The sequence below is a fragment of the Mesoplodon bidens genome, assembly GCF_964165515.1.
Source record: "Mesoplodon bidens genome assembly, chromosome: 3".
NCBI classification, from domain to species: domain Eukaryota; kingdom Metazoa; phylum Chordata; class Mammalia; order Artiodactyla; family Ziphiidae; genus Mesoplodon; species Mesoplodon bidens.
Window position 1 is genome coordinate 170,092,407 of NC_138178.1, and position 25,729 is coordinate 170,118,135.

General features: G+C 54.6%; 1 protein-coding gene across 1 annotated transcript; it reads left to right on the forward strand.

Moving 5' to 3' along the window:
* Positions 1–4,377: 4,377 nt before the first annotated feature.
* LOC308614129 (uncharacterized protein) lies at positions 4,378–25,522 on the forward strand (the record flags this gene model as incomplete). Its single annotated transcript, XM_081228316.1, is given in 13 exon segments — positions 4,378–4,435; positions 6,075–6,127; positions 9,176–9,262; positions 9,266–9,556; positions 11,217–12,137; positions 12,496–12,582; positions 12,586–13,078; positions 13,081–13,836; positions 17,542–17,558; positions 17,562–18,054; positions 18,057–18,812; positions 24,177–24,193; positions 24,197–25,522. Coding segments are annotated over 13 exon segments (5,355 nt in total).
* Positions 25,523–25,729: the final 207 nt, after the last annotated feature.

Genomic DNA, 25,729 nt, shown 5'->3' on the forward strand with positions numbered 1-25,729 from the left:
ACTAAATTCTTAGAGATAGAATCATTGGGTTAAAGGGGTTATACATAGAGAACCCTAAAGATGCTACCAGAAAACTATTAGAGCTAATCAATGAATTTGGTAAAGTAGCAGGATACAAAATTAATGCACAGAAATCTCTGGCATTCCTATACACTAATGATGAAAAATCTGAAAGTGAAATCAAGAAAACACTCCCATTTACCATTGCAACAAAAAGAATAAAATATCTAGGAATAAACCTACCTAAGGAGACAAAAGACCTGTATGCAGAAAATTATAAGACACTGATGAAAGAAATTAAAGATGATACAAATAGATGGAGAGATATACCATGTTCCTGGATTGGAAAAATCAATATTGTGAAAATGGGTCTACTACCGAAAGCAATCTACAGATTCCATGCCATCCCTATCAAACTACCACTGGCATTTTTCACAGAACTAGAACAAAAAATTTCAAAATTTGTTTGGAAAAACAAAAGACCCCGAATAGCCAAAGCAATCTTGAGAATGAAAAACGGAGCTGGAGGAATCAGGCTCCCTGACTTCAGACTATACTACAAAGCTACAGTAATCAAGACAGTGTGGTACTGGCACAAAAACAGAAAGGTGGATCAATGGAATAGGATAGAAAGCCCAGAGATAAACCCACAGACATATGGTCACCTTATCTTTGATAAAGGAGGCAGGAAGGTACAGTGGAGAAAGGACAGTCTCTTCAATAAGTGGTGCTGGGAAAACTGGACAGGGACATGTAAAAGTATGAGATTAGATAATTCCCTAACACCATACACAAAAATAAGCTCAAAATGGATTAAAGTCCTAAATGTAAGGCCAGAAACTATCAAACTCTTAGAGGAAAACATAGGCAGAACACTCTATGACATAAATCACAGCAAGATCCGTTTGGACCCACCTCCTAGAGAAATGGAAATAAAAACAAAGATAAACAAATGGGACCTAATGAAACTTCAAAGCTTTTGCACAGCAAAGGAAACCATAAACAAGACCAAAAGACAACCCTCAGAATGGGAGAAAATATTTGCAAATGAAGCAACTGACAAAGGATTAATCTCCAAAATTTATAAGCAGCTCATGCAGCTCAATAACAAAAAAACAGACAACCCAATCCAAAAATGGGCAGAAGACTTAAATAGGAATTTCTCCAAAGAAGATATACAGACTGCCAACAAACACATGAAAGAATGCTCAACATCATTAATCATTAGAGAAATGCAAATCAAAACTACAATGAGATATCATCTCACACCAGTCAGAATGGCCATCATCAAGAAATCTAGAAACAATAAATGCTGGAGAGAGTGTGGAGAAAAGGGAACCCTCTTGCACTGCTGGTGGGAATGTGAATTGGTACAGCCACTATGGAGAACAGTATGGAGGTTCCTTAAAAAACTACAAATAGAACTACCATATGACCCAGCAATCCCACTACTAGGCATATACCCTGAGAAAACCATAATTCAAAAAGAGACATGTACCAAAATGTTCACTGCAGCTCTATTCACAATAGCCTGGAGATGGAAACAACCCAAGTGTCCATCATCGGATGAATGGATAAAGAAGATGTGGCACATATATACAATGGAATATTACTCAGCCATAAAAAGAAACGAAACAGAGCTATTTGTAATGAGGTGGATAGACCTAGAGTCTGTCATACAGAGTGAAGTAAGTCAGAAAGAGAAAGACAAATACCATATGCTAACACATATATATGCAATTTAAGAAAAAGAAATGTCATGAAGAACTTAGGGGTAAAACAGGAATAGAGACACAGACCTACTGGGGGTGGGCTTGGGGATATGGGGGGGGGCCGTGACGGGGCGCGGGAGAGGCATGGACGTGTATACACTGCCGGCCGTGGGGTGGATGGATGGTGGGGGGTGGCCGCATGGCGCGGGGGGATCAGCTCGGTGCTTTGTGGCCGCCTGGAGGGGTGGGATGGGGAGGGTGGGAGGGAGGGAGATGCAGGAGGGAGGGGATGTGGGAACAGATGTATATGTATGACTGATTCACTTTGTTGTAAAGCAGAGACCAATAAAGAAAATATATATATTTAAAAAAAAGGGGCTAAACGTTTACAATGTTGAGACATTTGGCTAAACTGTCCTTCGGAAAAGTTTGTTCTGTTTATCTTCTCCAACCCCAGGGTAGTAGAGGGGCGTGCCAACTTCAACACACCCTCAGTACCAATTCTCTCTTATTTTCATTGTTCCCATCTGATAGTGGAAACGTGGGGTGTGTGGCAGTTTGGGTCCTGCAAGAAGCAGATGTCAAGATGGGATTAGACATTCAAGAGAGTTCTTGTGGGGGGAATGCGGAGGAGCCGTCAGATGCCCACTCAGGGCTGACTCCATGAAGGACAGAAGAAGAAAGCAGGGCTGGGAGGCAGAGTCCAAGATTCAAGAAAGTGTTTAGAAAGTTTCAGCCAGGCCGGTGGGGTCGCCAAGCCAAAGTCGCCCGCAGAGGAGTTTCCTTCATAATGGAAGGGGCTGCACCAGCACCTCTGCCAGCTAAACTCATGGGTAGGCAAGAAGCCCTGGGAAGTGCGGCCTGGGGGCAGATGAAGTGGTGAATTCAGAGCACAGCCAGGGCTGTCTATCAGTTACACCACTCCTCCCACCAGCAGGAGAGCCGAGTACACAGTCTTATGGCTGCCACAGGCTGTTTATTTTATTCTTAATAATTTGTATATTAGGTATATTATGTATATTAACCCTTGTGAACATTGCAGATATTTCCCCCCATTTATTGAATGTCTTATGATCTCTTGGGAGAGAGAAGGGAAGACTGTCATAAAGGAAGGAAATTCTAAATATTTAGACAGAAATATCTAACCATTTTCTAAACAGCTTTTGGGTTGTGTTTTTCTTTCTTTTCTTTCTTTTTTTGGGGCATTCTTGGAAGGCTTTTCTCTCCACCCCACACATTTAAAAAATATTCACTCATCAGTACAGACTAAGCCATACAGACTCAACTGAACTGAACTGCCAGTTTGCAGGAAACACAGTGGATGGAGGGACATGTTCAACGACACCAGGGGATGTAGCTGGCCGAATCCAGACTGTGGGAAACTGCAGGACCAGAGACCCTGACTCTTCATCAGAGAAATTGCAAGGATGGAGAAAAAAGAGTTGAAGGTGGGGAACTAGTGGGTTAGAAGAGACTTGAGAGCACGGTCAAACAACCTCAATAAATGGACCCCTCCCCAAAAGTGGGACAAACAGGGAAGTTGGAAAACGCATTGAATATTTGCTATGAAGAAATTATTTTTTTAGAGTGAGGATGGAACTGTGGTTATGTTTGAAGAAAAATGTTTCTGTCTTTTAGAACCAGAGGCAGAAATACTTTCACCTGAAGTGATGTGCAGTCTGGGATCTGTTTCAAAGTCACCCAAGGAGAACAGAAATGGGTGGGACTACAAAAGACGTGGGATGGTTTATGACGACTCTTTCGAGTGGGTGGTAGGTCCTTGGAGACTCTCTGTACTATTCTTTCTACTTCTGTATTCATGTAAGCTTTTCCCATAATAAAACGTTTAAAAATGTTACCTATCAGAAAAACACACATGTGCACGCACATACAGACACACACACACACACACACACGGGGAAAAAAGCAAGCAAGGACTCTGGAGTCAGAATTTCGGTGTTTAAACATCATTTTCACACTGATTAGCTGGATGGCCCTTGGGGACTTATCTAACCTCTTTGTGGCTCTGTTTCTCATCAGCAAAATATGGAAACTATTATTCCCTATCTCGTAGTCCTGACAGAAGGATTAAGTGAGATAAGACATACAGAACACTTTATGGAGAACCTGGCACATTGCATATCGGTTCTCCAAATGTTTATTGGATGCCTCAAATACACCAGATACTGTACCCAATGCAGGGATGAGCTAGTGTTGTTTCATTTTTATTGATACTATCACAGTAGTCATCTTGTGATTCTATCTCTTATATGTCCATCTTTTTCCATCTGGAATTTATTTTGATATAAGGAAGGACACTGGGAACTTTTTAAAGATGTTTTGCCAATTATCCATCTTATTCATTAAATATTCCTTTTTTCCTCCACTGAGATGAAACATTCTCGTATTCAATTCATATGTTTATTTCTGGACTCCCTGTATCCTTTGATACTCTTCTAATGATTTTTTTTTTTTGCTCTAGTAGCCTTTATAAATCTGTTTTTAATTCTTGGCAAGTTTAGGGAAGAAAAATAGGAATATTTTAAATGTTTGGGGTTTTTTTCTAATTTAAGGAAGCATAATATTTTTGTTTCTGTTTTACTTATCAAGGACTTTTGCTTTCTGTCCATCAGGTCCCTCCACAAAGGACAGAGCAGTTTGTACGATGATCCGCCAAACTCAGGACAACGGGCGAACAGGGATTTCGTCCTCATGGCGGATTGGTAGGCAGGAGGGGGAGGACCTGGCATCCTTTGGTGACACCAAGTCAGGGCGCCTGCAGTCAGAACCAGGGTCTGGGCCTTCTGCATCTTCACCCAAGTTCCTTTCCACTTTCTGACTGGAATAGTTAGGTCCACATATTATGTTATTTCAAATATCAGGGCAGTACATCCCAGAGTTGTTTTAACCAGTGTTTAGAAAACATGCAACTCTGGACATATATACACTACCAAACATAAAGTAGATAGCTACTGGGAAGCAGCCGCATAGCACAGGGAGATCAGCTTGGTGCTTTGTGACCGCCTAGAGGGGTGGGATAGGGAGGGTGGGAGGGAGGGAGACGCAAGAGGGAAGAGATATGGGGATATATATATGCATAGGGCTGATTCACTTTGTTGTACAACGGAAATTAGCACAGCACTGTGAAGCAATTATACTCCAATAAAGATGTATTGAAAAAGCAAAACAAACAAGCAAACAAAACATGCAACTCTAATTTTTACGTACTTGGTGCTGAGCATTTAAATTTTCTGTGCGTACTCATGATGAGCAATTTTTACCTTTTTTGGTGAAACCCTAGGAGTGGATAAAGTTGGCATTTATTGAGTGCCTATTATAAGAAAGATACTTTCTATGTGTTGACTGCCTTTTCCCCTCTTCTGCCTCCTTTGGATGGGCTCAACCTCTCTTGGTTACTGCAAGGGGGATGAGAGTAGTTGAGCCAGCAAAACACTGCAACTGCCCCAAACCACAGCAACCACACAAGCTCATAAGCCATGGACACCATGAACTCTGCCTGCCCCAGCCCAAGACCCACTGCAGGGACAGGATAAGCAGGGCACAGGATGCAATGCAAGTGTAGGAGCATGTAGCTTTTCTTTTTTTTTTTTTTTTTTCCAGTTTGAAACCATCCCACAGGAGAATGAACAGGCAAGTTCACGATGCTCTCAGACACGAAGTCCAACTCTCTCTCACTCTGAGTGCATGTGTGTACTGTTTGTCTCTCAAGGATCTCCCTTCCCCAAACAATGTCCTTTTTCATCTTCTATCAAATGCCGCTCAAGCTCGGCTCCAATGCCCGTTCCAAGGGGGATCTCCTAAGACCGTGTGTTCCTCTCTGTCTCTGTCACTGTTTACTTCTTCGCATGAGGATGGACCCCACACCAGGGTGGTTACCCACACACCTGGTCTTAAGCAGACCCTTCAGTACCTTGGCTGACATCCCCTGGAGGCCACAGGGATTTGAGCCTCCTCGTCTTCCTTTCTTGCCTAAGTTCCCTTACATCTTACTGACCACGACATCCCCTCACCCCCAACTCAGCACTTGATCTTCCTGCTGCCATCACACACAAAGTGTTTCCAAACGTACATGTTACGCGTCACGGGATTTTCCACCTTTTTGACTAACTGAACCCATTCGAACTAAATGTATTTCTCTCTTCCGGTTCAGTAGGTTTCTTTCCCGCTCAGAACTACCCAAAACGGTGTATTGTTTCACTGGACCAACACTCACTTTGCAAGGTGCAAAGGGGAAAAATGAGAGAGCTTAATTCAATTACCAGAGTCCCACGTGATACACAGCAAAACCAGGATCCGAGTGTGCAGATCTCTGAGTCTGAATCTCACCCTCTTCTCCTCCAGGGCTCTGCCTCTCCTTCCTGATGCCCCTGCCACTTACGTTCCCACAGGATGATGTAAAGGGCCCAGGATCAGGGTTTGGGAATTCAGAAACATGGCTTGGGTTTTACTCTTTATATTGGTGTCCGCTGGGGGAGGTGTTTTGAATCTTCTGAAAAATCCCAGGGAAATTTGATCAACGGAGCTTATCCTAAATATTACTCTTCAGAGAAGTCCTTGAAATACTAAATATAATCCTGTAGCTGAAAAAATTCCCTCATTAAAGAGATTTTGAATTATGGACCAAGACGTCAGATAACAGATCTATAGGGAGATGAATGTATGACAGGATTTCACCTTATTTATTCATTCATTTCTTTAAGAAACAGAACTAAAGTGCACAATTAGTTTCTCCTTAGTATTCTTTTAGTAACTCTAGCTGAACAGGGACTGGGCAGATGAAGGCAAGTAGAATGCACCAACCTGTGTTTGGGCTCAGGAGGCACAGGAGAGTTTACTTTTGGGGGAATATCCTTAGTATGTGACAGAAATTCATTAGGTAGATAAGAAGAGCACAGTGATTTGATAGGGAAGAATGGTGTTTGTTTCTAGAAAACTGGGCACCAACCTCAATAACTCACTCTCTCCTGCTCATTCCTTTGGTACAAAGCTTAGTAAAATGCAGCCAAAGAGGTGAACAAGTGCTTACCTTTAAGCTGGATTAGGGACCCGGGCATCAGAGAAGGCATATACGATGGGCACTGTGACAAACCAGCTCCAAGATCTGAGGCAGGTCCCCTCCTCTCAGTGTCCCCATGTAGTAGTTTCCTGTGGCTGCCATAACAAATGGGTGACTCCAAACAAGAGAAGTATACTTCGTCCCAGTTCAGGAGGCCAGAAGCCCCAAATCAAGATGCCGACAGGGTTGGTTCCTTCTGACGGCTCCGTGGAGAACCTATTCTCTGCCTTTTTCTTCACGTCGTTGGTGTTGCCTGCAATCCTGGGTGTTTCTGGACTTGTAGGCACATGGCTTCAGTCTCTGCCTTCACATGCTTTCTTCCCTGTTTCCGGGTCTCTGTGGGCAAATTTCCCTCTTCTTATGAGGACACTCAACTAATCCAGTTTGACCTCATCTTAACTGGATAATATCCAAAAAGACCCTATCTCGGGGTGGCTTAGCGTGGCGTCCTCTTGAGAGACCGTTAGAGCAAACGTCCTAGTACTCAGCAGCACTCTGGGCTGGGCTCGTGCCCGGGCCAACGGCGCCTGGAGAGGAAGCTTGTCCACTGCACCACTGAGGTATAGGCCATGGGAGCACGAAGCAGTCGGATGCCATGGCACTGGTGGGGGCGTGCCCCAGAGGAGCCAGGTGCCACTGGTGGGGAGGAGGAGCCTGAGGAGGCAGTAGTGGCCGAGAGAAACGAACGGAAGGAGAGTCAAGAGGCCAGACCTGCCGCCCGTCAGTGGAGCCACAAGCGGAAGAGAGGCCCAGGAGGGCCGCTCACAAAAAAGCCCTGCCGGAAACGTGCTCAAGATCGTCCAGGGTCCGTTTAGGAGGCACTCGTCCTGAGAGGAGAACAGAGCGACGTGCGGATCCGCACACTGGGGGACGAGTGGAACTTGCATAGGGCCTGCTTGTGCCAGTCAAGGTACTTTGCTAGCATGTTCAGGGGCGCTTGGCGGGAGACAAACATGGATACTATCGAGTCGCAGATGCCTGACGAGAACATTGATCGCGAGGCACTGCACGAGGCTTTCGGTGCCCTGTACCGAGGCTCCATTTTCATCCCACCCGGTCGAATCGTCGCCATCCTGGCCACTGCCAGCATGCTGCAGCTGGTCGAGGTGATTCGGCAGTGCGGGGAGGTCATGAAGGTGACTGTCCGTGCCCACACCGTGTGCAGTTACGCCTACTCTGCTGAAAGCTACGGGCTCCAGACCGTCAGGACCATGTGTCTTCAGTGGCTGCTGGACAACATGATGACCCAGTGTAGCGAGCAGCTATTGCGAGAAGTCAGCCTGGATCTCATGAAAGAGGTCATTGCCTCTTAGAGCTCTTGGTGATGGGGGTGGAGATGAACGTGTACACCATGCTGAAAAAGTGGATGTTCTTGCAGCTGCAGCCGACATGGAGGGGCCCGCGCAGGGCCCTATTGCCTGACACCGACTCATGGTTTGCCAGGTCCAGGAGGGATTCGGAGGGCACCCCTTTCCTGGAGACCGAGCAGGGCAGAGCCTTCGTGCCAGTGTTCCAGCAGCTGCGGTTTGCCTACATAAACTGCGACCCGACGTCAGCACGCGTCATCCACCAGCATGCGCTGATCCCTGCCGCTTGGTTGTGTCCAGTGTACAAAGAGTGTTTTCTTGGCCCCCTCCGGGCTAAGCAGACTAGAGAGCTCTGGCCAGTGGACGTCCACGGGTCCGACTTCCAGGGGAACAGCATGCGGTGCGGGGGCAGCTCCACAGGCACAAGCAGTGCAGCTGGCGGTGGGAAGGCTTCAACTTCAGCTGGGACCTGGTGGTGTGCTACGCCAACCAGCACAGCATTTTCTGGTACAGCGTGACAAACAACTCCTACAACCTCGGGGTCAGCCTACTCGAGCAGAGAGAGGTCGCGTTCCACCTGCGCCTGTCCTCCTTGGACAGGGATGGGAGAGCCGTTTTCAGGAAGGACACAGGATACCACAGGCTTTCCCTGAGAGAGGATCAAGAGCTAGAGGTAATGAACCTGGAAAACCAATACGTGGTTTTCCCCATCCATGGGGCCTGTAATTTCCTGTACTTCCACTGAGAGGGGTGTTGCCCAGAGTGAGGATCCCTGCAGTATCTCATGTGGCTTAGCGTGGCGTTCTCTCGCGACACCGTTAGAGCAAACGTCCTAGTACTCAGCAGCACTCTGGGCTGGGCTCGTGCCCGGGCCAACGGCGCCTGGAGAGGAAGCTTGTCCACTGCACCACTGAGGTATAGGCCATGGGAGCACGAAGCAGTCGGATGCCATGGCACTGGTGGGGGCGTGCCCAGAGGAGCCAGGTGCCACTGGTGGGGAGGAGGAGCCTGAGGAGGCAGTAGTGGCCGAGAGAAACGAACGGAAGGAGAGTCAAGAGGCCAGACCTGCCGCCCGTCAGTGGAGCCACAAGCGGAAGAGAGGCCCAGGAGGGCCGCTCACAAAAAAGCCCTGCCGGAAACGTGCTCAAGATCGTCCAGGGTCCGTTTAGGAGGCACTCTTCCTGAGAGGAGAACAGAGCGACGTGCGGATCCGCACACTGGGGGACGAGTGGAACTTGCATAGGGTCTGCTTGTGCCAGTCAAGGTACTTTGCTAGCATGTTCAGGGGCGCTTGGCGGGAGACAAACATGGATACTATCGAGTCGCAGATGCCTGACGAGAACATTGATCGCGAGGCACTGCACGAGGCTTTCGGTGCCCTGTACCGAGGCTCCATTTTCATTTCACCCGGTCGAATCGTCGCCATCCTGGCCACTGCCAGCCTGCTACAGCTGGTCGAGGTGATTCGGCAGTGCGGGGAGGTCACGAAGGTGACTGTCCGTGCCCACACCGTGTGCAGTTACGACTACTCTGCTGAAAGCTACGGGCTCCAGACCGTCAGGACCATGTGTCTTCAGTGGCTGCTGGACAACATGATGACCCAGTGTAGCGAGCAGCTATTGCGAGAAGTCAGCCTGGATCTCATGAAAGAGGTCATTGCCTCTTCAGAGCTCTTGGTGATGGGGGTGGAGATGCACGTGTACACCATGCTGAAAAAGTGGATGTTCTTGCAGCAGCAGCCGACATGGAGGGGCCCGCGCAGGGCCCTATTGCCTGACACCGACTCATGGTTTGCCAGGTCCAGGAGGGATTCGGAGGGCACCCCTTTCCTGGAGACCGAGCAGGGCAGAGCCTTCGTGCCAGTGTTCCAGCAGCTGCGGTTTGCCTACATAATCTGCGACCCGACGTCAGCACGCGTCATCCAGCAGCATGCGCTGATCCCTGCCTCTTGGTTGTGTCCAGTGTACAAAGAGTGTTTTGTTGGCCCCCTCCGGGCTAAGCAGACTAGAGAGCTCTGGCCCGTGGACGTCCACGGGTCCGACTCCCAGGGGAACAGCATGCGGTGCGGGGGCCAGCTCCACAGGCACAAGCAGTGCAGCTGGCGGTGGGAAGGCTTCAACTTCAGCTGGGACCTGGTGGTGTGCTCCGCCAATCAGCACATCATTTTCTGGTACAGCGTGCTAAACAACTCCTACAGCCTCGGGGTCAGCCTACTCGAGCAGAGAGAGGTCGCTTTCCACCTGCGCCTGTCCTCCTTGGACAGGGATGGGAGAGCCGTTTTCAGGAAGGACACAGGATACCACAGGCTTTCCCTGAGAGAAGATCAAGAGCTAGAGGTAATGAACCTGGAAAACCAATACGTGGTTTTCCCCATCCATGTGGCAACTTCCTGTACCTCCACTGAGAGAGGTGTTGCCCAGAGTGAGGACCCCTGCAGTATCTCGTGTCGCTTAGTGTGGCGTCCTCTCGCGAGACCTTTAGTGCAAACGTCCTAGTACTCAGCAGCACTCTGGGCTGAGCTCGTGCCCGGGCCAACGGCGCCTGGAGAGGAAGCTTGTCCACTGCACCACTGAGGTATAGGCCATGGGAGCACGAAGCAGTCGGATGCCATGGCACTGGTGGGGGCGTGCCCCAGAGGAGCCAGGTGCCACTGGTGGGGAGGAGGAGCCTGAGGAGGCAGTAGTGGCAGAGAGAAAGGAACGGAAGGAGAGTCAAGAGGCCAGACCTGCCGCCCGTCAGGGGAGGCGCAAGCGGAAGACAGGCCCAGCGGGGCCGCTCACAAAAAAGCCCCGCCGGAAACGTGCTCAAGATCGTCCAGGGTCCGTTTAGGAGGCACTCGTCCTGAGAGGAGAACAGAGCGACGTGCGGATCCGCACACTGGGGGACGAGTGGAACTTGCATAGGGTCTGCTTGTGCCAGTCAAGGTACTTTGCTAGCATGTTCAGGGGCGCTTGGCGGGAGACAAACATGGATACTATCGAGTCGCAGAAGCCTGACGAGAACATTGATCGCGAGGCACTGCACGAGGCTTTCGCTGCCCTGTACCGAGGCTCCATTTTCATCCCACCCGGTCGAATCGTCGCCATCCTGGCCACTGCCAGCATGCTGCAGCTGGTCGAGGTGATTCGGCAGTGCGGGGAGGTCATGAAGGTGACTGTCCGTGCCCACACCGTGTGCAGTTACGACTACTCTGCTGAAAGCTACGGGCTCCAGACCGTCAGGACCATGTGTCTTCAGTGGCTGCTGGACAACATGATGACCCAGTGTAGCGAGCAGCTATTGCGAGAAGTCAGCCTGGATCTCATGAAAGAGGTCATTGCCTCTCCAGAGCTCTTTGTGATGGGGGTGGAGATGGACGTGTACTCCATGCTGAAAAAGTGGATGTTCTTGCAGCTGCAGCCGACATGGAGGGGCCCGCGCAGGGCCCTATTGCCTGACACCGACTCATGGTTTGCCAGGTCCAGGAGGGATTCGGAGGGCACCCCTTTCCTGGAGACCGAGCAGGGCAGAGCCTTCGTGCCAGTGTTCCAGCAGCTGCGGCTTGCCTACATAATCTGCGACCCGACGTCAGCACGCGTCATCCACCAGCATGCGCTGATCCCTGCCGCTTGGTTGTGTCCAGTGTACAAAGAGTGTTTTCTTGGCCCCCTCTGGGCTAAGCAGACTAGAGAGCTCTGGCCCGTGGACGTCCACGGGTCCGACTCCCAGGGGAACAGCATGCGGTGCGGGGGCCAGCTCCACAGGCACAAGCAGTGCAGCTGGCGGTGGGAAGGCTTCAACTTCAGCTGGGACCTGGTGGTGTGCTCCGCCAATCAGCATATCATTTTCTGGTACAGCGCGCCAAACAACTCCTACAGCCTCGGGGTCAGCCTACTCGAGCAGAGAAAGGTCGCGTTCCGCCTGCGCCTGTCCTCCTTGGACAGGGATGGGAGAGCCGTTTTCAGGAAGGACACAGGATACCACAGGCTTTCCCTGAGAGAGGATCAAGAGCTAGAGGTAATGAACCTGGAAAACCAATACGTGGTTTTCCCCATCCATGTGGCAACTTCCTGTACCTCCACTGAGAGGGGTGTTGCCCAGAGTGAGGACCCCTGCAGTATCTCAGGTGGCTTAGCGTGGCGTTCTCTCGCGACACCGTTAGAGCAAACGTCCTAGTACTCAGCAGCACTCTGGGCTGGGCTCGTGCCCGGGCCAACGGCGCCTGGAGAGGAAGCTTGTCCACTGCACCACTGAGGTATAGGCCATGGGAGCACGAAGCAGTCGGATGCCATGGCACTGGTGGGGGCGTGCCCCAGAGGAGCCAGGTGCCACCGGTGGGGAGGAGGAGCCTGAGGAGGCAGTAGAGGCAGAGAGAAACGAACGGAAGGAGAGTCAAGAGGCCAGACCTGCCGCCCGTCAGTGGAGCCACAAGCGGAAGAGAGGCCCAGGAGGGCCGCTCACAAAAAAGCCCTGCCGGAAACGTGCTCAAGATCGTCCAGGGTCCGTTTAGGAGGCACTCTTCCTGAGAGGAGAACAGAGCGACGTGCGGATCCGCACACTGGGGGACGAGTGGAACTTGCATAGGGTCTGCTTGTGCCAGTCAAGGTACTTTGCTAGCATGTTCAGGGGCGCTTGGCGGGAGACAAACATGGATACTATCGAGTCGCAGATGCCTGACGAGAACATTGATCGCGAGGCACTGCACGAGGCTTTCGGTGCCCTGTACCGAGGCTCCATTTTCATCCCACCCGGTCGAATCGTCACCATCCTGGCCACTGCCAGCATGCTGCAGCTGGTCGAGGTGATTCGGCAGTGCGGGGAGGTCATGAAGGTGACTGTCGGTGCCCACACCGTGTGCAGTTACGACTACTCTGCTGAAAGCTACGGGCTCCAGACCGTCAGGACCATGTGTCTTCAGTGGCTGCTGGACAACATGATGACCCAGTGTAGCGAGCAGCTATTGCGAGAAGTCAGCCTGGATCTCATGAAAGAGGTCATTGCCTCTTAGAGCTCTTGGTGATGGGGGTGGAGATGAACGTGTACACCATGCTGAAAAAGTGGATGTTCTTGCAGCTGCAGCCGACATGGAGGGGCCCGCGCAAGGCCCTATTGCCTGACACCGACTCATGGTTTGCCAGGTCCAGGAGGGATTCGGAGGGCACCCCTTTCCTGGAGACCGAGCAGGGCAGAGCCTTCGTGCCAGTGTTCCAGCAGCTGCGGTTTGCCTACATAATCTGCGACCTGACGTCAGCACGCGTCATCCACCAGCATGTGCTGATCCCTGCCGCTTGGTTGTGTCCAGTGAACAAAGAGTGTTTTCTTGGCCCCCTCCGGGCTAAGCAGACTAGAGAGCTCTGGCCCGTGGACGTCCACGGGTCCGACTCCCAGGGGAACAGCATGCGGTGCGGGGGCCAGCTCCACAGGCACAAGCAGTGCAGCTGGCGGTGGGAAGGCTTCAACTTCAGCTGGGACCTGGTGGTGTGCTACGCCAACCAGCATATCATTTTCTGGTACAGCGCGCCAAACAACTCCTACAGCCTCGGGGTCAGCCTACTCGAGCAGAGAAAGGTCGCGTTCCACCTGCGCCTGTCCTCCTTGGACAGGGATGGGAGAGCCGTTTTCAGGAAGGACACAGGATACCATAGGCTTTCCCTGAGAGAGGATCAAGAGCTAGAGGTAATGAACCTGGAAAACCAATACGTGGTTTTCCCCATCCATGTGGCAACTTCCTGTACCTCCACTGAGAGGGGTGTTGCCCAGAGTGAGGACCCCTGCAGTATCTCATGTGGCTTAGCGTGGCGTTCTCTCGCGACACCGTTAGAGCAAACGTCCTAGTACTCAGCAGCACTCTGGGCTGGGCTCGTGCCCGGGCCAACGGCGCCTGGAGAGGAAGCTTGTCCACTGCACCACTGAGGTATAGGCCATGGGAGCACGAAGCAGTCGGATGCCATGGCACTGGTGGGGGCGTGCCCCAGAGGAGCCAGGTGCCACTGGTGGGGAGGAGGAGCCTGAGGAGGCAGTAGTGGCCGAGAGAAACGAACGGAAGGAGAGTCAAGAGGCCAGACCTGCCGCCCGTCAGTGGAGCCACAAGCGGAAGAGAGGCCCAGGAGGGCCGCTCACAAAAAAGCCCTGCCGGAAACGTGCTCAAGATCGTCCAGGGTCCGTTTAGGAGGCACTCTTCCTGAGAGGAGAACAGAGCGACGTGCGGATCCGCACACTGGGGGACGAGTGCAACTTGCATAGGGCCTGCTTGTGCCAGTCAAGGTACTTTGCTAGCATGTTCAGGGGCGCTTGGCGGGAGACAAACATGGATACTATCGAGTCGCAGATGCCTGACGAGAACATTGATCGCGAGGCACTGCACGAGGCTTTCGGTGCCCTGTACCGAGGCTCCATTTTCATCCCACCCGGTCGAATCGTCGCCATCCTGGCCACTGCCAGCATGCTGCAGCTGGTCGAGGTGATTCGGCAGTGCGGGGAGGTCATGAAGGTGACTGTCCGTGCCCACACCGTGTGCAGTTACGACTACTCTGCTGAAAGCTACGGGCTCCAGACCGTCAGGACCATGTGTCTTCAGTGGCTGCTGGACAACATGATGACCCAGTGTAGCGAGCAGCTATTGCGAGAAGTCAGCCTGGATCTCATGAAAGAGGTCATTGCCTCTTCAGCGCTCTTGGTGATGGGGGTGGAGATGCACGTGCACACCATGCTGAAAAAGTGGATGTTCTTGCAGCTGCAGCCGACATGGAGGGGCCCGCGCAGGGCCCTATTGCCTGACACCGACTCATGGTTTGCCAGGTCCAGGAGGGATTCGGAGGGCACCCCTTTCCTGGAGACCGAGCAGGGCAGAGCCTTCGTGCCAGTGTTCCAGCAGCTGCGGTTTGCCTACATAATCTGCAACCCGACGTCAGCACGCGTCATCCACCAGCATGCGCTGATCCCTGCCGCTTGGTTGTGTCCAGTGTACAAAGAGTGTTTTCTTGGCCCCCTCCGGGCTAAGCAGACTAGAGAGCTCTGGCCCGTGGACGTCCACGGGTCCGACTCCCAGGGGAACAGTATGCGGTGCGGGGGCCAGCTCCACAGGCACAAGCAGTGCAGCTGGCGGTGGGAAGGCTTCAACTTCAGCTGGGACCTGGTGGTGTGCTCCGCCAATCAGCACATCATTTTCTGGTACAGCGCGCCAAACAACTCCTACAGCCTCGGGGTCAGCCTACTCGAGCAGAGAAAGGTCGCGTTCCACCTGCGCCTGTCCTCCTTGGACAGGGATGGGAGAGCCGTTTTCAGGAAGGACACAGGATACCACAGGCTTTCCGTGAGAGAGGATCAAGAGCTAGAGGTAATGAACCTGGAAAACCAATACGTGGTTTTCCCCATCCATGTGGCAACTTCCTGTACCTCCACTGAGAGGGGTGTTGCCCAGAGTGAGGACCCCTGCAGTATCTCAGGTGGCTTAGCGTGGTGTCATCTCGCGAGACCGTTAGCGCAAACGTCCTAGTACTCAGCAGCACTCTGGGCTGAGCTCGTGCCCGGGCCAACGGCGCCTGGAGAGGAAGCTTGTCCACTGCACCACTGAGGTATAGGCCATGGGAGCACGAAGCAGTCGGATGCCATGGCACTGGTGGGGGCGTGCCCCAGAGGAGCCAGGTGCCACTGGTGGGGAGGAGGAGCCTGAGGAGGCAGTAGTGGCCGAGAGAAACGAACGGAAGGAGAGTCAAGAGGCCAGACCTGCGGCCCGTCAGTGGAGCCACAAGCGGAAGAGAGGCCCAGGAGGGCCGCTCACAAAAAAGCCCTGCCGGAAACGTGCTCAAGATCGTCCAGGGTCCGTTTAGGAGGCACTCTTCCTGAGAGGAGAACAGAGCGACGTGCGGATCCGCACACTGGGGGACGAGTGCAACTTGCATAGGGCCTGCTTGTGCCAGTCAAGGTACTTTGCTATCATGTTCAGGGGCGCTTGGCGGGAGACAAACATGGATACTATCGAGTCGCAGATGCCTGACGAGAACATTGATGGCGAGGCACTGCACGAGGCTCTCGGTGCCCTGTACCGAGGCTCCATTTTCATCCCACCCGGTCGAATCGTCGCCATCCTGGCCACTGCCAGCATGCTGCAGCTGGTCGAGGTGATTCGGCAGTGCGGGGAGGTCACGAAGGTGACTGTCCGTGCCCACACCGTGTGCAGTTACGACTACTCTGCTGAAAGCTACGGGCTCCAGACCGTCAGGACCATGTGTCTTCAGTGGCTGCTGGACAACATGATGACCCAGTGTAGCGAGCAGCTATTGCGAGAAGTCAGCCTGGATCTCATGAAAGAGGTCATTGCCTCTTAGAGCTCTTGGTGATGGGGGTGGAGATGCACGTGTACACCATGCTGAAAAAGTGGATGTTCTTGCAGCTGCAGCCGACATGGAGGGGCCCGCGCAGGGCCCTATTGCCTGACACCGACTCATGGTTTGCCAGGTCCAGGAGGGATTCGGAGGGCACCCCTTTCCTGGAGACCGAGCAGGGCAGAGCCTTCGTGCCAGTGTTCCAGCAGCTGCGGTGTGCCTACATAATCTGCAACCCGACGTCAGCACGCGTCATCCACCAGCATGCGCTGATCCCTGCCGCTTGGTTGTGTCCAGTGAACAGAGTGTTTTGTTGGCCCCCTCCGGGCTAAGCAGACTAGAGAGCTCTGGCCCGTGGACGTCCACGGGTCCGACTCCCAGGGGAACAGCATGCGGTGCGGGGGCCAGCTCCACAGGCACAAGCAGTGCAGCTGGCGGTGGGAAGGCTTCAACTTCAGCTGGGACCTGGTGGTGTGCTACGCCAACCAGCATATCATTTTCTGGTACAGCGCGCCAAACAACTCCTACAGCCTCGGGGTCAGCCTACTCGAGCAGAGAAAGGTCGCGTTCCACCTGCGCCTGTCCTCCTTGGACAGGGATGGGAGAGCCGTTTTCAGGAAGGACACAGGATACCACAGGCTTTCCCTGAGAGAGGATCAAGAGCTAGAGGTAATGAACCTGGAAAACCAATACGTGGTTTTCCCCATCCATGTGGCAACTTCCTGTACCTCCACTGAGAGGGGTGTTGCCCAGAGTGAGGACCCCTGCAGTATCTCATGTGGCTTAGTGTGGCGTTCTCTCGCGACACCGTTAGAGCAAACGTCCTAGTACTCAGCAGCACTCTGGGCTGAGCTCGTGCCCGGGCCAACGGCGCCTGGAGAGGAAGCTTGTCCACTGCACCACTGAGGTATAGGCCATGGGAGCACGAAGCAGTCGGATGCCATGGCACTGGTGGGGGCGTGCCCCAGAGGAGCCAGGTGCCACTGGTGGGGAGGAGGAGCCTGAGGAGGCAGTAGTGGCCGAGAGAAACGAACGGAAGGAGAGTCAAGAGGCCAGACCTGCCGCCCGTCAGTGGAGCCACAAGCGGAAGAGAGGCCCAGGAGGGCCGCTCACAAAAAAGCCCTGCCGGAAACGTGCTCAAGATCGTCCAGGGTCCGTTTAGGAGGCACTCTTCCTGAGAGGAGAACAGAGCGGCGTGCGGATCCGCACACTGGGGGACGAGTGGAACTTGCATAGGGTCTGCTTGTGCCAGTCAAGGTACTTTGCTAGCATGTTCAGGGGCGCTTGGCGGGAGACAAACATGGATACTATCGAGTCGCAGATGCCTGACGAGAACATTGATCGCGAGGCACTGCACGAGGCTTTCGCTGCCCTGTACCGAGGCTCCATTTTCATCCCACCCGGTCAAATCGTCGCCATCCTGGCCACTGCCAGCATGCTGCAGCTGGTCGAGGTGATTCGGCAGTGCGGGGAGGTCACGAAGGTGACTGTCCGTGCCCACACCGTGTGCAGTTACGACTACTCTGCTGAAAGCTACGGGCTCCAGACCGTCAGGACCATGTGTCTTCAGTGGCTGCTGGACAACATGATGACCCAGTGTAGCGAGCAGCTATTGCGAGAAGTCAGCCTGGATCTCATGAAAGAGGTCATTGCCTCTTAGAGCTCTTGGTGATGGGGGTGGAGATGCACGTGTACACCATGCTGAAAAAGTGGATGTTCTTGCAGCTGCAGCCGACATGGAGGGGCCCGCGCAGGGCCCTATTGCCTGACACCGACTCATGGTTTGCCAGGTCCAGGAGGGATTCGGAGGGCACCCCTTTCCTGGAGACCGAGCAGGGCAGAGCCTTCGTGCCAGTGTTCCAGCAGCTGCGGTTTGCCTACATAATCTGCAACCCGACGTCAGCACGCGTCATCCACCAGCATGCGCTGATCCCTGCCGCTTGGTTGTGTCCAGTGTACAAAGAGTGTTTTCTTGGCCCCCTCCGGGCTAAGCAGACTAGAGAGCTCTGGCCCGTGGACGTCCACGGGTCCGACTCCCAGGGGAACAGCATGCGGTGCGGGGGCCAGCTCCACAGGCACAAGCAGTGCAGCTGGCGGTGGGAAGGCTTCAACTTCAGCTGGGACCTGGTGGTGTGCTTCGCCAATCAGCACATCATTTTCTGGTACAGCGCGCCAAACAACTCCTACAGCCTCGGGGTCAGCCTACTCGAGAAGAGAAAGGTCGCGTTCCGCCTGCGCCTGTCCTCCTTGGACAGGGATGGGAGAGCCGTTTTCAGGAAGGACACAGGATACCACAGGCTTTCCCTGAGAGAGGATCAAGAGCTAGAGGTAATGAACCTGGAAAACCAATACGTGGTTTTCCCCATCCATGTGGCAACTTCCTGTACCTCCACTGAGAGGGGTGTTGCCCAGAGTGAGGACCCCTGCAGTATCTCAGGTGGCTTAGCGTGGTGTCATCTCGCGAGACCGTTAGCGTAAACGTCCTAGTACTCAGCAGCACTCTGGGCTGAGCTCGTGCCCGGGCCACCGGCGCCTGGAGAGGAAGCTTGTCCACTGCACCACTGAGGTATAGGCCATGGGAGCACGAAGCAGTCGGATGCCATGGCACTGGTGGGGGCGTGCCCCAGAGGAGCCACGTGCCACCGGTGGGGAGGAGGAGCCTGAGGAGGCAGTAGGGGCAGAGAGAAACGAACGGAAGGAGAGTCAAGAGGCCAGACCTGCCGCCCGTCAGTGGAGCCACAAGCGGAAGAGAGGCCCAGGAGGGCCGCTCACAAAAAAGCCCTGCCGGAAACGTGCTCAAGATCGTCCAGGGTCCGTTTAGGAGGCACTCTTCCTGAGAGGAGAACAGAGCGACGTGCGGATCCGCACACTGGGGGACGAGTGGAACTTGCATAGGGCCTGCTTGTGCCAGTCAAGGTACTTTGCTAGCATGTTCAGGGGCGCTTGGCGGGAGACAAACATGGATACTATCGAGTCGCAGATGCCTGACGAGAACATCGATCGCGAGGCACTGCACGAGGCTCTCGGTGCCCTGTACCGAGGCTCCATTTTCATCCCACCCGGTCGAATCGTCGCCATCCTGGCCACTGCCAGCATGCTGCAGCTGGTCGAGGTGATTCGGCAGTGCGGGGAGGTCACGAAGGTGACTGTCCGTGCCCACACCGTGTGCAGTTACGCCTACTCTGCTGAAAGCTACGGGCTCCAGACCGTCAGGACCATGTGTCTTCAGTGGCTGCTGGACAACATGATGACCCAGTGTAGCGAGCAGCTATTGCGAGAAGTCAGCCTGGATCTCATGAAAGAGGTCATTGCCTCTTAGAGCTCTTGGTGATGGGGGTGGAGATGCACGTGTACACCATGCTGAAAAAGTGGATGTTCTTGCAGCTGCAGCCGACATGGAGGGGCCCGCGCAGGGCCCTATTGCCTGACACCGACTCATGGTTTGCCAGGTCCAGGAGGGATTCGGAGGGCACCCCTTTCCTGGAGACCGAGCAGGGCAGAGCCTTCGTGCCAGTGTTCCAGCAGCTGCGGTTTGCCTACATAATCTGCAACCGGATGTCAGCACGCGTCATCCACCAGCATGCGCTGATCCCTGCCGCTTGGTTGTGTCCAGTGAACAAAGAGTGTTTTCTTGGGCCCCTCCGGGCTAAGCAGACTAGAGAGCTCTGGCCCGTGGACGTCCACGGGTCCGACTCCCAGGGGAACAGCATGCGGTGCGGGGGCCAGCTCCACAGGCACAAGCAGTGCAGCTGGCGGTGGGAAGGCTTCAACTTCAGCTGGGACCTGGTGGTGTGCTACGCCAACCAGCATATCATTTTCTGGTACAGCGCGCCAAACAACTCCTACAGCCTCGGGGTCAGCCTACTCGAGCAGAGAAAGGTCGCGTGCCGCCTGCGCCTGTCCTCCTTGGACAGGGATGGGAGAGCCGTTTTCAGGAAGGACACAGGATACCACAGGCTTTCCCTGAGAGAGGATCAAGAGCTAGAGGTAATGAACCTGGAAAACCAATACGTGGTTTTCCCCATCCATGTGGCAACTTCCTGTACCTCCACTGAGAGGGGTGTTGCCCAGAGTGAGGACCCCTGCAGTATCTCATGTGGCTTAGCGTGGCGTTCTCTCGCGACACCGTTAGAGCAAACGTCCTAGTACTCAGCAGCACTCTGGGCTGGGCTCGTGCCCGGGCCAACGGCGCCTGGAGAGGAAGCTTGTCCACTGCACCACTGAGGTATAGGCCATGGGAGCACGAAGCAGTCGGATGCCATGGCACTGGTGGGGGCGTGCCCCAGAGGAGCCAGGTGCCACTGGTGGGGAGGAGGAGCCTGAGGAGGCAGTAGTGGCAGAGAGAAACGAACGGAAGGAGAGTCAAGAGGCCAGACCTGCGGCCCGTCAGTGGAGCCACAAGCGGAAGAGAGGCCCAGGAGGGCCGCTCACAAAAAAGCCCTGCCGGAAACGTGCTCAAGATCGTCCAGGGTCCGTTTAGGAGGCACTCTTCCTGAGAGGAGAACAGAGCGACGTGCGGATCCGCACACTGGGGGACGAGTGGAACTTGCATAGGGCCTGCTTGTGCCAGTCAAGGTACTTTGCTAGCATGTTCAGGGGCGCTTGGCGGGAGACAAACATGGATACTATCGAGTCGCAGATGCCTGACGAGAACATTGATCGCGAGGCACTGCACGAGGCTCTCGGTGCCCTGTACCGAGGCTCCATTTTCATCCCACCCGGTCGAATCGTCGCCATCCTGGCCACTGCCAGCATGCTGCAGCTGGTCGAGGTGATTCGGCAGTGCGGGGAGGTCACAAAGGTGACTGTCCGTGCCCACACCGTGTGCAGTTACGACTACTCTGCTGAAAGCTACGGGCTCCAGACCGTCAGGACCATGTGTCTTCAGTGGCTGCTGGACAACATGATGACCCAGTGTAGCGAGCAGCTATTGCGAGAAGTCAGCCTGGATCTCATGAAAGAGGTCATTGCCTCTTAGAGCTCTTGGTGATGGGGGTGGAGATGCACGTGTACACCATGCTGAAAAAGTGGATGTTCTTGCAGCTGCAGCCGACATGGAGGGGCCCGCGCAGGGCCCTATTGCCTGACACCGACTCATGGTTTGCCAGGTCCAGGAGGGATTCGGAGGGCACCCCTTTCCTGGAGACCGAGCAGGGCAGAGCCTTCGTGCCAGTGTTCCAGCAGCTGCGGTGTGCCTACATAATCTGCAACCCGACGTCAGCACGCGTCATCCACCAGCATGCGCTGATCCCTGCCGCTTGGTTGTGTCCAGTGAACAGAGTGTTTTGTTGGCCCCCTCCGGGCTAAGCAGACTAGAGAGCTCTGGCCCGTGGACGTCCACGGGTCCGACTCCCAGGGGAACAGCATGCGGTGCGGGGGCCAGCTCCACAGGCACAAGCAGTGCAGCTGGCGGTGGGAAGGCTTCAACTTCAGCTGGGACCTGGTGGTGTGCTACGCCAACCAGCATATCATTTTCTGGTACAGCGCGCCAAACAACTCCTACAGCCTCGGGGTCAGCCTACTCGAGCAGAGAAAGGTCGCGTTCCACCTGCGCCTGTCCTCCTTGGACAGGGATGGGAGAGCCGTTTTCAGGAAGGACACAGGATACCACAGGCTTTCCCTGAGAGAGGATCAAGAGCTAGAGGTAATGAACCTGGAAAACCAATACGTGGTTTTCCCCATCCATGTGGCAACTTCCTGTACCTCCACTGAGAGGGGTGTTGCCCAGAGTGAGGACCCCTGCAGTATCTCATGTGGCTTAGTGTGGCGTTCTCTCGCGACACCGTTAGAGCAAACGTCCTAGTACTCAGCAGCACTCTGGGCTGAGCTCGTGCCCGGGCCAACGGCGCCTGGAGAGGAAGCTTGTCCACTGCACCACTGAGGTATAGGCCATGGGAGCACGAAGCAGTCGGATGCCATGGCACTGGTGGGGGCGTGCCCCAGAGGAGCCAGGTGCCACCGGTGGGGAGGAGGAGCCTGAGGAGGCAGTAGTGGCCGAGAGAAACGAACGGAAGGAGAGTCAAGAGGCCAGACCTGCCGCCCGTCAGTGGAGCCACAAGCGGAAGAGAGGCCCAGGAGGGCCGCTCACAAAAAAGCCCTGCCGGAAACGTGCTCAAGATCGTCCAGGGTCCGTTTAGGAGGCACTCTTCCTGAGAGGAGAACAGAGCGACGTGCGGATCCGCACACTGGGGGACGAGTGGAACTTGCATAGGGTCTGCTTGTGCCAGTCAAGGTACTTTGCTAGCATGCTCAGGGGGGCTTGGCGGGAGACAAACATGGATACTATCGAGTCGCAGATGCCTGACGAGAACATTGATCGCGAGGCAGTGCACGAGGCTTTCGGTGCCCTGTACCGAGGCTCCATTTTCATCCCACCCGGTCGAGTCGTCGCCATCCTGGCCACAGCCAGCATGCTGCAGCTGGTCGAGGTGATTCGGCAGTGCGGGGAGGTCACGAAGGTGACTGTCCGTGCCCACACCGTGTGCAGTTACGACTACTCTGCTGAAAGCTACGGGCTCCAGATCGTCAGGACCATGTGTCTTCAGTGGCTGCTGGACAACATGATGACCCAGTGTAGCGAGCAGCTATTGCGAGAAGTCAGCCTGGATCTCATGAAAGAGGTCATTGCCTCTTCAGCGCTCTTGGTGATGGGGGTGGAGATGCACGTGTACACCATGCTGAAAAAGTGGATGTTCTTGCAGCTGCAGCCGACATGGAGGGGCCCGCGCAGGGCCCTATTGCCTGACACCGACTCATGGTTTGCCAGGTCCAGGAGGGATTCGGAGGGCACCCCTTTCCTGGAGACCGAGCAGGGCAGAGCCTTCATGCCAGTGTTCCAGCAGCTGCGGTTTGCCTACATAATCTGCGACCCGACGTCAGCACGCGTCATCCACCAGCATGCGCTGATCCCTGCCGCTTGGTTGTGTCCAGTGAACAAAGAGTGTTTTCTTGGCCCCCTCCGGGCTAAGCAGACTAGAGAGCTCTGGCCCGTGGACGTCCACGGGTCCGACTCCCAGGGGAACAGCATGCGGTGCGGGGGCCAGCTCCACAGGCACAAGCAGTGCAGCTGGCGGTGGGAAGGCTTCAACTTCAGCTGGGACCTGGTGGTGTGCTACGCCAACCAGCATATCATTTTCTGGTACAGCGCGCCAAACAACTCCTACAGCCTCGGGGTCAGCCTACTCGAGCAGAGAAAGGTCGCGTTCCACCTGCGCCTGTCCTCCTTGGACAGGGATGGGAGAGCCGTTTTCAGGAAGGACACAGGATACCACAGGCTTTCCCTGAGAGAGGATCAAGAGCTAGAGGTAATGAACCTGGAAAACCAATACGTGGTTTTCCCCATCCATGTGGCAACTTCCTGTACCTCCACTGAGAGGGGTGTTGCCCAGAGTGAGGACCCCTGCAGTATCTCATGTGGCTTAGCGTGGCGTTCTCTCGCGACACCGTTAGAGCAAACGTCCTAGTACTCAGCAGCACTCTGGGCTGGGCTCGTGCCCGGGCCAACGGCGCCTGGAGAGGAAGCTTGTCCACTGCACCACTGAGGTATAGGCCATGGGAGCACGAAGCAGTCGGATGCCATGGCACTGGTGGGGGCGTGCCCCAGAGGAGCCAGGTGCCACTGGTGGGGAGGAGGAGCCTGAGGAGGCAGTAGTGGCCGAGAGAAACGAACGGAAGGAGAGTCAAGAGGCCAGACCTGCCGCCCGTCAGTGGAGCCACAAGCGGAAGAGAGGCCCAGGAGGGCCGCTCACAAAAAAGCCCTGCCGGAAACGTGCTCAAGATCGTCCAGGGTCCGTTTAGGAGGCACTCTTCCTGAGAGGAGAACAGAGCGACGTGCGGATCCGCACACTGGGGGACGAGTGGAACTTGCATAGGGCCTGCTTGTGCCAGTCAAGGTACTTTGCTAGCATGTTCAGGGGCGCTTGGCGGGAGACAAACATGGATACTATCGAGTCGCAGATGCCTGACGAGAACATTGATCGCGAGGCACTGCACGAGGCTCTCGGTGCTCTGTACCGAGGCTCCATTTTCATCCCACCCGGTCGAATCGTCGCCATCCTGGCCACTGCCAGCATGCTGCAGCTGGTCGAGGTGATTCGGCAGTGCGGGGAGGTCATGAAGGTGACTGTCCGTGCCCACACCGTGTGCAGTTACGCCTACTCTGCTGAAAGCTACGGGCTCCAGACCGTCAGGACCATGTGTCTTCAGTGGCTGCTGGACAACATGATGACCCAGTGTAGCGAGCAGCTATTGCGAGAAGTCAGCCTGGATCTCATGAAAGAGGTCATTGCCTCTTCAGCGCTCTTGGTGATGGGGGTGGAGATGAACGTGTACACCATGCTGAAAAAGTGGATGTTCTTGCAGCTGCAGCCGACATGGAGGGGCCCGCGCAGGGCCCTATTGCCTGACACCGACTCATGGTTTGCCAGGTCCAGGAGGGATTCGGAGGGCACCCCTTTCCTGGAGACCGAGCAGGGCAGAGCCTTCGTGCCTGTGTTCCAGCAGCTGCGGTTTGCCTACATAATCTGCGACCCGACGTCAGCACGCGTCATCCACCAGCATGCGCTGATCCCTGCCGCTTGGTTGTGTCCAGTGTACAAAGAGTGTTTTCTTGGCCCCCTCCGGGCTAAGCAGACTAGAGAGCTCTGGCCCGTGGACGTCTACGGGTCCGACTCCCAGGGGAACAGCATGCGGTGCGGGGGCCAGCTCCACAGGCACAAGCAGTGCAGCTGGCGGTGGGAAGGCTTCAACTTCAGCTGGGACCTGGTGGTGTGCTACGCCAACCAGCATATCATTTTCTGGTACAGCGCGCCAAACAACTCCTACAGCCTCGGGGTCAGCCTACTCGAGCAGAGAAAGGTCGCGTTCCACCTGCGCCTGTCCTCCTTGGACAGGGATGGGAGAGCCGTTTTCAGGAAGGACACAGGATACCACAGGCTTTCCCTGAGAGAGGATCAAGAGCTAGAGGTAATGAACCTGGAAAACCAATACGTGGTTTTCCCCATCCATGTGGCAACTTCCTGTACCTCCACTGAGAGGGGTGTTGCCCAGAGTGAGGACCCCTGCAGTATCTCATGTGGCTTAGCGTGGCGTTCTCTCGCGACACCGTTAGAGCAAACGTCCTAGTACTCAGCAGCACTCTGGGCTGGGCTCGTGCCCGGGCCAACGGCGCCTGGAGAGGAAGCTTGTCCACTGCACCACTGAGGTATAGGCCATGGGAGCACGAAGCAGTCGGATGCCATGGCACTGGTGGGGGCGTGCCCCAGAGGAGCCAGGTGCCACTGGTGGGGAGGAGGAGCCTGAGGAGGCAGTAGTGGCCGAGAGAAACGAACG